This window comes from Lutra lutra, chromosome 16 (assembly GCF_902655055.1).
Source record: "Lutra lutra chromosome 16, mLutLut1.2, whole genome shotgun sequence".
NCBI lineage: Eukaryota > Metazoa > Chordata > Mammalia > Carnivora > Mustelidae > Lutra > Lutra lutra.
Window position 1 is genome coordinate 32195790 of NC_062293.1, and position 12363 is coordinate 32208152.

General features: G+C 56.2%; 1 protein-coding gene across 10 annotated transcripts in view; it reads left to right on the forward strand.

The window, feature by feature from the left end:
- MSI2 (musashi RNA binding protein 2) overlaps positions 1-12363 on the forward strand; it is a 387830-nt gene that overhangs the window by 354066 nt on the left and 21401 nt on the right. For 4 of the 10 annotated variants that reach the window (XM_047707079.1, XM_047707078.1, XM_047707082.1 and 1 more), the window contains exon 11: positions 5677-5757. In XM_047707079.1, the coding sequence (XP_047563035.1) occupies positions 5677-5757 (81 nt within the window). Of the gene's footprint in view, positions 1-5676; positions 5758-9242; positions 9293-12363 lie in introns of all 10 variants that reach the window. The other 6 variants (XM_047707081.1, XM_047707083.1, XM_047707087.1 and 3 more) reach the window with 3 other exon arrangements.

The window sequence follows — 12363 nt, forward strand, 5'->3', positions numbered from 1 at the left end:
CAAAGCTATGGATTTCCTTTCAAAGAACCAGCCCGGGGCACACCAGGCAGGTCTGCCCAGGAGGTGGGCAGGGCCCTGGGCCAGTCAGATGACAGATGGGAGCGTTTTCTAAAGTTTTCCACGGCATGTTTCCTACGTTCTAGGTGACCATTCCTTCTCGGGGTGGCTTCTTTTGGAGTGTTTGGATTCAGTGAGGCAACAGTGGGTTTAGCCAAGAATGTTGGAATCATCTGAAGAAAGTGTTGGTAGAGGGAGATGCAGGACATGCTGGGGAAGGGGACAGAGAGTGCTCTGAGCAAACACAGCAGAGGAAAAATTGCCTTCCTAATGGACCCTTCAGGGTGGGAACACACATTACAAGAGACCATTATAAAGACTCCCTCAAAGTCCCAGCCTGTTGGAGGAGCCCCCAGGAAGCTCCGGATTCTCTCATATCCTCTTTCTGCGAGAGGCACAGAGGCCCGTGGACTTCTCCAAGGTCACAGAAATAAGTAGTGACCGTGCCGGAGCCGTCTCCCTGGCAGCCCGCTCCCAGGCGGGCATCTTTTCATGCCGTGCCGGGAGGAGGATATAGGGAAAGAGGTGCCCAAGCTGACACCCTGCAGCCCTCTGGAAAGGAGCACTGTTTCGGTGTGGACTGCCAGCTAAGCCTTCCCTAAGTCAGGGGTCTCTGCCTCCACAGTGCGTCAGAAGCATCTGGAAGGCCTTTAAAAGCTAGCGATGGGGGCCTCCCCTGATTCTTAGTGTGTTGTGAAAGCTCCCCCTGGCCAGGCTGGAGCCCCGCTGCTCTCCGCGGAGGCCCCGCCGTGGGTCTCAAAAGAGACATGGTCCTGAGGAGAGTCACTGCTGAATCGCCGGGAGGGCCTTCCTTTCCACAAGGAAGAAGGATGACGGACCTGGGCAGATGTGCGGTGCCATTGAACGTCTTAAAATTTTTGAAAGCCTTTACACCAAAGGTGTGAGCCCTTGGCCGTGCCCTGGGATCACCCAGAAAGCAGGGAAAGGTCCCACTGTGCATGTGGGCTGCAGCCCAGAGCAGCTAAGTCTGATTCTGTGTGGAGCCAGGTCTCAGGATTTGTCAAGGCTCCCCGGGGGCCAGGGAACAGCACCCCACCCCCCAGGTCTGATTCATTATGCTCCAGTGCATTTGAGCTTGTCCCCCTGGGGCTGGAGGGTTGCCGGAGGAGAGGCAGCTCCACGTGCAGTGACTCTACCATGCAGCAGTGACTTCCCACGCCGGCTCTCAGGCACCCTCCCCGGGTCGTCCTGACCCTCAGCAGCTGGTGCTCCACCAGAACCTTCTTTGGGGCAGACTCTGCACTAGGCCTTAAGTGGGACATGGGGCTCAGGCCCTGCCCTAGAAGAATTTGTCAGCAAGCAAGAGAAGATTTGCACATCAAAACACCTGCTTCAGGGAGGCAGGAACCAGTGCTTCCCAGGAAGCATCCAAAGGAGGTGTGGTGCCCTAGAATTCTCAAAAAAAAATCTAAAGTGCCATTAACTTCTAATTTGCCGTCCAGTTTCTCCCAGCTTGGAGAAGTCCAGGAAAGCGTCTCATTCACGGTCAGTGGGATGGTGACAGCTTATACTTAGATGAGTTACGAAGCCCAGAGGCACCACTTTCCAGGGCCAGAGACCTTGGCATCAGGAAGATGGGTTCATGCAGGCTCAGAGGTGAGGGGACAACAGTGGTTCTCTGGCCGCACGAGCTGGTTACTCAGGGCCCAGAGAACGGAAGCGCCGTGCCCAGGTTACGCAGTGAGGCCAGGGCAGCAGGGGATGGAGGCTGGGCTCTGACTCCAAGCAGGGTGACCCTTCTCTTCTCCCATCTGAGGGCTAGAGGACCTTCAGACTAGCGAGACTGGGTCTTCGGATTTGACCTCCATTAAATAAGGCATGGCACCTGTGTGTACTTGGAGTTAAGCCTGAGCATCATTCTTTTGTTCCCAGGTACCCTCTCTGTGCATTCAGGGGGCTCGAACAGGAGGGGCAGGCCTCATTCCTAACACCCAGGCTCCTGGGCGGGCAATCTGTGCCCCCAGACTCTGAGTTTCTGTCAGCAAAACATCTGGTTCTTTGGTGCCTGATTTACTGCTGAGGAAGGAGAAGTGTTAGAACAGGAGGGTCCCGCCAGCCCCCTTGGCCCAGTCACTGTAAGAGCTAAATGGAACGCATATGCTAGTCTTGAGCTAGGGAACTTTAGCTCTGCTAGAATGACATTAGGAGGCTGGGACAGTGTGAAGGATGACAGGCCACTGTTATGGGTAAAGCATTCCAGCCTCCCCCGTGTGCTTATGACTGTCTGGCCCCATGGCCCATCATGGGGAGAGTGGAACAGCCCTCTGTGCAGGGGAGTCCTGTCTTAAAGGTGGGGCTGATGGCTGGACAGGCCTCCCCAAAATGACACCTGACATTCATTGAAGCTTACCCCCTGGCAGGAGTTCATCTGAGCATTTTGTGTATATTAATCTTGCACTCATATCATCACCTCCTTTACAGATGGGGACATGAAGGCACAGAAAGGTTAAGCAACTTGCCCAAAGTCACACAGCTAGTAAATGGCTGAGCCAGGATTTGAACCCAAGATTCGTGCTCACCTGCCTCACAGGAGGCCTGGTTGCTCCCTTCCCATTGGCCAGGCAGCCTATACGAAGCAGGAAGCCTCTGCCCACATTCCCAGCAGCAGAGAGGAGATGGTCATCTATTCTGGGCAGTGAGCAGGGTGCTGGGGCAGCCACGGGCACTCCGGGGCCAGGGGTTCTGCCGCCTGAGCCCTGTCAGCCCTTCTGCCTAATTCCCCCAAGGTCTTCTCCTGGGTACCCCTGGCCGGGACAGGTCTCTCCTCAGTAGCCCAGACCGCCTCTCCCTTCAGAAGTAAAATGAGAGGTTTCCCAGACAGCTAGGCCACCATAGATGACCCCTGGCTTCTCAGGGCCTGGGGAGAAAAGCTGAAAACAGGACCATGAGGCAAGTCTGGAAGGCTTCTCCTCCCTGCACCCGCAGCTCTTCCAGGTCCGGGTCTAGTCCAGGGGGCTCATCTCTACCACAGTCCCTGGGCTGGGGCCTCCTGGTCCTCAGGTGCCTCCCACTGTCCTAGAGACAGGCTGTTCTCCATCAGGACAGCTTGAGGCCCCGGGTCGTGATGCTGCTTTGGCCTCTGATAGCCCCTTGTGTCACCCCAACACATGCACACGTGTGCACACACACGCACCCCACCATTCCTTGGATCTGGGTCTGCCCATCCCCAGCAAGCCCAGCCACCAAGGAGAGTCCATGGGGCCCCCCCTGATAATAGCATTGGGCTTATCCACTAGGTCATCTGAAGAATACGTGTGGGGTGACCAGTGCAGCAGAGCTGCCTCGGAGGACGGGAGGGGGAATGGAAGGGAGCTGGGGAAGTGATCCGTGACAGAGTCCCACAGAGGCTGGGCTGGGGCCCTCGCCCTGGCACGTCTCAGATGCAGTCACTGCGAGGGCTGCAGGCTCCGCTCTCTGGTGTCTCTGGTGTGGGGGACAGACTGCACTCTCCTCCCTGGCACTCTTCTCACACCTGTCAGTCCGCTCAGCCCTGTTTGATGGTTGAGATGAAATTCTAGCCCTTAGCGGTGTCTGATGCTCAGTCTCCAGCAGAAACCTTTATCTGAGATTAAGGATAATGGATTTCCTTTCTTGGATAAGTTTTTTTTTTTCTTCCTCTTTCTCTCAGACTTTTTTTTTTTTTTTTTTTTTTTCTGGTCAAAAATGTGCTTGACTCCAGAAAATAGCCCTTTTGTTAAATGTCTTTTTTATTGACTAAACTCGCCTCCCTCTGGTTCTGCCCCCCACTCCCTTCCCCCTGCCGTGGACATCTTTTCAGGCTTCCAAGGAAACCGGTGAGGAGTGCAAAAGAATAAGTTGACCTTCCTTCTCTCCCAGCCCACTTCCTTCTCCTTTCGGGGTCCCCTGAGCTCTGCTGCCTGTGCCTGCAGCAGGGGAGGGGGGTGGGTGCCTAGTGTGCAGAGGTTGGGACAGGGAGAAATAACTCCAATTCTTCCTTATTTTCCTTCAGCACTTTCTTCTATCACCCACATTTCCAGAAACCTAGACCCTGCTTGGAAGAAAGGGGGAAAGGACTTGGTGGGGGAACGCCTTCGTGGGTCTCAGGTGGCAGGGGGCCCTGGTAGCCCCCGTGGGGGAGGGAGTGGCCTCCTGGCACGTGTGGGGTCTTCGTGGGAGCTGGGAGACCAGTTCCAGCAGCCAGGGATGACCTTGTACCCTTATTTCACCTGGATCTTTCTTTTTCCCCCTTCAACAGCCCTATTACCATATTTAAATGCAAGTATGTCTTTTTTCATTGACATTTTAAGTAGCTTAGCCTGACCTTTTTAGAGTAGCTCATTCCCTTTTGAACTTTTTTTCCTCCCCAGTAGTTCTGTGTAGCTAGGATAATAGTCTTAGAGTTTAGTGGGCTTCTATTTCTAGTTTCTGCTGTGTTTGGGGGATGGCTCTCTTTCTATCTTTTTTTCCCTACTCCCACCCCGCTCCCTGCCCCCCATGGTGCATGTGCTCCCCCACTGTGTCCTGTAGCAGGTCCGTATTTGGAAGGCCCAAAGGCTGAAGCTGAGTGAGCAGCTGTCTGGCTGCCCGTGGTTTGCTCTGGCTTCTGGCCCATCGTTTAAAACCACAGCCTTTGGAAGTGGGGCTTGAAATCAGGCCTCGAAAAGTCTGCCTGGATGGCACATGGCGATTGTTCCGTGTGTGCGTGTGTCTGTGTGCGTCCCCACGTGTGACTGTGCATGCGTGATGCTAGTGGCCAAGAGAAGCCCAGGGTAGAGGACTCACCCACCTCTTCCTTCCCCTGGACATTCTGTAGCCACGCTGGGTCACTTTTTCCCTTCCAACCTTCAGTCCCATTTCTGGGACAGCCTTGCTGCTCCAGGTGTTCTTAGCTAGGCAGACACTTGATGGAGACCCCTAGGACACCCTTCACTGCCAACTTGATCAGGATGTGGAGCTCAGACAAGAGGCAGATCAAAATCCCCATCATGTGTCTCAGGAGGTTGAAATGGAGAGACAAAGCCACAGGGCTTACCTCACATTGGTCCCTGTGGCTACCCATTCCCTCCCCCAGCTGCCTTCCCGTGTACTCGGGCAGTCAGTGGGGCCTCCCAGCACACCTCACCCTCCGGCATGGGGCTGAGACGATGCTAGTACAGGCTTTCCAGAGTCAGGACCAGCAGAGCCTCAGGAGAGCAGCTGGAGTTCAGCCACCTCCTGGCCCAGGTGCCTGTGCTGCCCAGAGGCTCAGGGCCACCTGGTTGGGGCCGGGGGGGGGGGGGGGCGGTTCCTGGGCCATGCTTGGCGCTGCCATGGACACACCCTGGGGGACCCCCTCAGTCATGGCAAGGACAGCAGGGACCCTGCCCTGCTCCCAAGAGAGGATCCTCCTCATCCTCTTAGATTATTTCGGTGTGCCTTCTAGAAGTAGTTTCTGTGGTGACCTTTGTGTAGGAATCAAACACACCTAAAGGGGCTATGCCTTCCAGAAGCATGAGAGCTGCTGACCTGGGTCCCTCCTAAAGGCTGCCCCGAGGAGATCCCTTCTGGCTCCTAGCCTTTGGAGGAGGGGGTGGTGCGAGGCCTGTGAGCCTGGGCCGTGCCGGGGGGGCCCCTTCCAGGGTCCGACCCTCACTCCAGCTCCTCTCTCCCCGCCAGGCTTCCCAGCAGCGGCTTACGGACCAGTGGCAGCGGCGGCGGTGGCGGCTGCAAGAGGATCAGGTAGGGAGGTGTGCGGGGCAGGCGCTCCCAGGCATGCCCCAGTGTGCGGGGGAAGGTAAAGGCCCTGTTGGATCTGTGTGGCTGCGTCTGTCCACTCCTGTCACCACAGCCCCAGAGGGTGGGGACAGGGGGGCGCGGGCGAGGCCCTGCCACCCCAGGGCAGCTCCCAGTGCGGATCAGTCTCAGGACTGCAAACCAAAGGTAGAGTCTTACTCTCTCCTCGAAAACAGAGCAGTGACCTTGGTTTTGACTTTGGACGACCCCCTCACCCAACAGCCGGCTTCAGGGCACCCGCAGCATTTCCCTCGTTGGCTTTCACTGCTTCATGAGGCTCCCTTCCTTGGGCCTCTGACCTAGCCAGAGAAGATCCGGGTTGTGCAAGGGAGGCTCCTGGCCTCCAGGGCCCTGCTGCACCTGGCAGGTGGCCTTGCTGATTCAGCTCAGACCCTGGTGCCCGGAGGCCAGTAGTAGGGCCAGTCCCGACCTCTGTGAAAGGGAGTGATTTCTTGAAGCCCCTGTTGCCTCCCAGGCTCTCCTCAGAGCAGAGACTGGAGAGGTCCTGGACTCCACCTGCCAAGGGAACTGGGGTTTTTCCTCTCCCACAAAACTGCCCTGGTCCTTTGGTCTCTAAACCCAGCCTCTTAGGAGGTCTAGCGCCCCTCAAGTGAGGTGGGAGCGTTTTCCCAGCAGCCCTGTGGGTCTGGCTGGAGCTGGTATGTCCACAATGCGGGCCCCAGAGCAGCCTCTGTCCCGCCCCCCCAGATGCTCCCCGCCTTGGCTAAGCAAGCTGGGCTGCCGTTGTGTGCCAGGCTCCCCGGGAGGCCGCCTGGAATCTGCGCCCCAGCCGCGGAGGGGCCCCTGCTCCTCCAAGACTCTCCCCACCATGTCCCGGGGACAGGGCAGCAGAGCACCCCAGGGAGCAGTTAGGGACAGGGCTCTGAGGAGGGTGGGGGAAGGGAGGCACTGGTGGGGTACCAGGAAATGGGGCATTCAAAGCCTGGAGGGCAAATGCCAAAACCCAAACCCTCAGTGGTAAGAGACTGGCACAGTGAGGCCCTTTAGAAACATCAGTAAAAATCCGTTCCATGCAAACTGGCGCTGCCTTGAGCTACAAAGGAGCCACTCCCTGGAATCACCCACTGGGGATTTGTTTGGAGGGGCCAGGAGCTTGCTGGGGGCTGCTGAAGGCCAGTTAGCCAGAGAGCTGGGCACCCGCTCAGCCTCCAGCGGCCCGCACCTGCCCTCTGGCCAGTGTCCCCTGGTGCCCCTGCCCTGGGGGCAGGCGCGCCGCTGCCTGGTGTCTCCCTGTTCTGTTTGGTTTTTTTAACTTGAGTGCTTTTTGGTATCGTTACAAATAAGCCTCTGTCCTACCTGTGCCTGGTGGGGGGGGACGACAAAAAGAAAACTCGAGATTTTTGAGTGTTGTTTTCTCCGTTCAGTTTCTTTCTTACTATAACTTGGATTATGAAACTAAACTTTAACCCGAAATTAACCCTGCCTCTCTCCCCACCCCCGTTCTCCTTGACTTCATGGCAAGTTTAAAGGGCAGCATGGGGTTCTTCGCAAGTCTGAGAGCGGTCTCCCTGTGGCCCGTGCCCCCCTCCGCCACCCCCACCCTCTCACGGACCCTCCAGAGCCAGGCGGGAGTCCCACCCATCCCTCCCCAACTCCTAACCCCAAATTCCAGAGCCATCTCCAACCACACTTTTTTTTCCAGGATCAGTGGTGTTTTATTTGTAGCCATTTCCATCGGGAGCCAAGTCTCCCAGGGGCCATTCGAGGTCAGCCATGCTCATCGCTGCACTGTTAGTGAATTCTATTCAGGAGCGTGCTCCCAGACCACCTGCCCCACACCAGCCTAGGTTAGTGCAAGGAGTAAATCCTCAACTCTGAGGTGCCTGGCCCCAAGGGTGCAGGCTTGGCCAGGAGGCCACAGGCACCCGGCAGTACTGCCTGGGGGTCAGGGGCTTGGGGTGAGCCCCAGGGCGACAACTAGACCGTGCCTGCCAAGGTCAGAACACCGCGTGGGCTGGAAGACACCTGCCTCTGTATAGACAGGGTAGCTCAGCCCCTCACCCCCATCCCAGGTTTTGGACCTGGAGCAGGGTTACAAGGTTGGGGAAAGAAGATCTCTGCCTGTCTTTCTTTTAGCGCATTTTGGCCTGTAAGGACTGTCCCCTCCCTCCCTCTAGAACATAATCTGGACTCCGAGCCTGGTGAGACGGCCAGTTATTTACCTGTTGTGGTGGCCCCTCCGTGGCATTTTGGCAAACGCGTGAGAGGGACGGCACAGACTGGTTTGCGTTTGTGCATCAGCCCGGGCCAGCAGGTGATCGCTGAAGGCTGACTGCCCAGTTCTCCCTTCCCCTGCTCCTGCAACCCTGCACACCCTCCTCCCGTGCCAGCTCCTTCCCAGGGGACAGGGGTTTTCCTTCCGCCCCCCAAGCAGCCAGCTTCGGCTGTTGGAGGGTATCACAAGCCCAGGCACTTCGTCTTATAGGAAGAAGCTGGTACAGGGAGTCTGTGGAGTACCGACCTTGAGTTTGGTACTCCCCCGAAACTAGCAGGGGACTCCAAACCGCAGGAAGCGTGGCCTCCGCTCCCCAGGGGCTGCCTGTCAGGCTTGGTCTAGGGATCAGGCATCCTGTGAAAGGAGGGCCTTTCGTTTTTGTCCAGCTCCACAGTTTTGTGTTTTTTTTCTGCTTCCATATTTTGATGTACCAGGGGAGCTTCCTGAGGTAGAAACACCTGCTGAGGGCCGTGGGGGGGGTGGGGTGGGGAGCAACTCGGATTTCGCTCAGGTTGGCAACTCGTATCTGTCAGGGCTATGGTGTCAGGGTAGGAGGTCCAGGGGGGCCTTGAGCTCTGCACCCACCTCAGCCAACTCCTCGAGGCCAGCCTGCCCGCCTTTTCCTAATTCACGCAGGACCTGAGGTGAGCAGGGCTCAGGAGACCCCCCGCCAGGCGAGGTCCCTGCCGACTCCTAGATGACTTCACTATCAGTGGTCACTTTTCTTTTACCTTCACCGGTAGTCTGAAACGTCATCTTTTCTTGTGCTCAGTCGAGAGTTTGTTTGTTTATTTTGATCGTACTCATTCAGTTCTGATGGCCTCATCCCGTCCCACCCAAACCTAAGTCCAGTTCGGTCAGTGACCCCCCGACACACACACACACACACAGGTGAGGGGAGTGGTTTGGATGCTCAGGCTGTTTTATTTCCGGGTGACATCACGGGGTGGGTCTGTGTATCAGTCGAAGAGCTTCTGAGCCCCCTGCCCGCCCCCACCCCCAGCCCGTCTCCGGCCCCAGCCAGGACCCCTTACTGTACTTTATACTTGCCAGCTTTATTCCAGTCTAGTAACATGAGCTCCTGACGGTGGTGGTGAGTGCGAGAGTCATGTTTCTGTTGTCTTTTCTCTTGCTTGGTTGGGGCTGCGGTGAGAGAGTGTCTCTGAGGCATACTTTCCCGCCTCTCTTACACTAGGATCTGCACACCTCCTCTCAAACACTCTTCTGAGCACGCTCAGCGGGAAGGTTTGTCCACACCTATTAATCCTCTCTCAGTGTCCAGCTTCCTGTTAGTACCAGCTGGTTTGCATGTTTTTGCTTGTTCAGATGAAAACAGTTCAAGAAACAAACTCATATCCAACTCTCGAGAAATGTCTTTTTTTTGTACACTTTCGTTTTTGATTTTTTTTTTTATTAGTCACGACTCCAAAACACCTGTTGTCCAGTAAAACATTTCACACCTCCCCTGCCTGTTCTTAGAGTGTATGTCTCTGTGGGACTGAACTAAATGCATGCACTGTAGTAGATGTCCTGGTATTAGCCGTAGCCCTAGAACATGCATTGTTGAGTTGATATTACAGGGTCTCTGACAGCCCGGCCCAGCACAGCTGCCGGCAGGACAGCGCGGGGGACCAGGAAGACAGGGGCCTCCATATTTTCAATGTTGCCAAAGGGCTTGGATCCATGTTCTCGCCATCAGCCACCACCACCTCCCCTCACGCTCCCTGCTCCCCCAGTCCAGCACTGGGCCACCACCCCCAGCTCTAGCCTTCCTCACTGAGCTCGCTGGCGACCGTGTCTGTGAACAGAACTGGGATCGGAAGGAGTCTGACCGTTCATCCTTGTTCTCATCTTTCTCGTAGGGTTCTTGACCAGAGCAGGTCTTCTCTTCTTTGTCAAGGCCCACCGGCAAGGCTCATCCAGGCCCTCAATGCCTTGGGTCCTTTGCCAGCTCACGTCCAGCCTGTTGAGGGGAACAGGTCCGTGTGGCGGTCCTGTCTGCATGATATGGTCCCCAAGGCGGAGAGGAAGTGAGATGTGGTAGGGAACGGGATTCCGATCTTACAATCCTGGGTCTGCAGACAGGGAATGCGTTGGGTCCTGGCAAAGGTTAGCATCTGTTCTTATGGTTGGTGAAGATGAAGGAGAAGCCTTTATGTGTGCCCTCCAAGGAAGGGGTGGGGTGGGAGGGGGGCAAGTGGCATCAGAGTGACAGCCTTTCTAGTGTGGAGGTTATCAGCACAGCTCCGTGGGGGCGGGGGGGGGAAACGAGGGGGAAGAGGAACCCATGACATTCAGAGAGAAGGCTGCAGTTTCCCTCCACCTCGCCAGGAAGATTCCCCAGTCCGGCAGCTCTGCCCTCGGCTCAGGGGCATGGGCAGTCCGTGTCCCTGGACACACCATCTCCCCTGCATTTGTGGGGACAAGCCATACCAGAGTACCAAAGGTCTCTCCGAGCTTTTGGACATGGCCCCAATCTTCACAAATTGGTGGGCTGTGAAATAGTAGTTGCTGCCTAGGACCTGCTCTTCAGTCAGGCTAATTGGTGGCTCTGACCTAAAGCCACAGGAGGACACCAGGAGGACACGAGCCTTCAGGGGATAAGTTATCTGTTGTGGGAGACTGAAGCCCAGGACGTCACAGCATCCGTGGCGTTCCCAGAAGAGTGTGAGGTGACAGTGGAATGGTGGCGAGAGGTCAGTGGCTGCGTCAGCATGAGCAAGGATGGCAAGTGAGCGGGCCAGTCAGCCACTGGACAGAAGGAGGCCCCCAAAGCCCAGGAAGGGAAATCTGGGAAGAGCCGTCCTGCAGGGGCGGGAGGGGGGGAGGCAGAGGGAAACGTCTGGAAGCAGTAGGCTTCCAGGGCTGCCAAAGCTACCTACTGACGCAGGCTGCTGAGCAGGAAGGACGGTGGGACAGAAGGCAGAGAGAGCGAAAATCCCCCTTATTGGCCTAAATCCGGGGTCTGGCTCTGCTCGGAGAATGGCTTTGCTACGCTGTGACTAAACATCCTAACCATTTCAGTTCCAATAGGTACAACAAACAAAAGTAAAATTCAACTCATGAGGGAAAGGAAACAGTTGAACCATAAAGGAGAGTAGATGCAGGTGCACACAAAGCAGGCCTGCCCATCCCACCCCTTCCCTCCTGGGTGTTTTCCATGTTCCCCATGACACCTTCCACCTTACGTGTGCTGGGGTCCAAGGGACATGAACAACAGCGTCCCGCACACACTCCTCCAGCTGCTGGAGGAATCCGGAAATTACTAGCATCCTTTGTGGCATACGGTTTAGGGTTCCTGGATATTGCTTTCAACAAGCAGACGTTGAAGGTCTGCTCTGTGCCAGGTGCCGAGGAATATAAAGGCAGACGTGTTTGCCTCCAGTGGTCTGAGAATCCAGATCCCTCCTGCTGAGAATCCCTATTTCCCATGACGCATTGCTTCTCACACTGCCAGCTTCACGTAAAAAGGAAAATGGATCCATGTGCTGCCTCCCTTTCTGAAGCTGGCTTTTCTGCGTCTCCATCAGCAGGCTCCGATGTGCAGGAAGGGGAGCTGTAGGGTAGTCGTCTCTTCTTTGTGCTAGCAGCAAGCGTTCTCGGGGGATGGCGGCCCCAGGATGGCCCAACTGGGGGTAGGGTCATGGGGATGCACCTCGCTGGGAAAGAGCCCCCATCTGTGGCTGCGGCACAGAGCCAGCATGGCAGCCCAGAGGGAGGGCAGATCCCTGACCCGTTACAAGCAGCTGCTGCAGCCAGCCAGGCTTACCTCTCAGTCCACCGCCTCGTGTCCTGGGGATGGGCAGCTCGTTTCTCAGTTTGTCACTAAAATCTTCGTTTCTGGGAGGGCTGGGTCTTTTGCCACCAAGAGACCTGCCTTGGATTTCAGTAGATCCAGTGAATTTATAATAATGTGTGGAGCTGCCCATGGCTGACCTCTGCTTCGTTCATTTTCCAAGGGCTTTTGGACCAACCCTGTTGAGGATAAAATACATCGGCTGGGATCAATAATTTTGTAATAGAAACACTGTGCACTTGATAAATCAGCTCTAGTGCAATTAGCGACTGGCCTTGAAGCCCAAACCTCAGTAGAAGTTGATCCTAAAGTGAGCGGAGTGGGGGGATGTTAAGGGTCTTTTAAATCCATGGGATTCTTTTTGGAGGGGACACTACCTCCCGCTGAGCTTGGCCCTCTCCCGCTGGCTCAGGATCCCAGGCCCTGCCATCTAGGGGAAGGTGGAAAGTGTGGTGCTGTCCTTGGACACCCCGTAAGAGCACAGGGAGCCCCTCCTGGCACCCTGGGCTGGGTCGGGCCA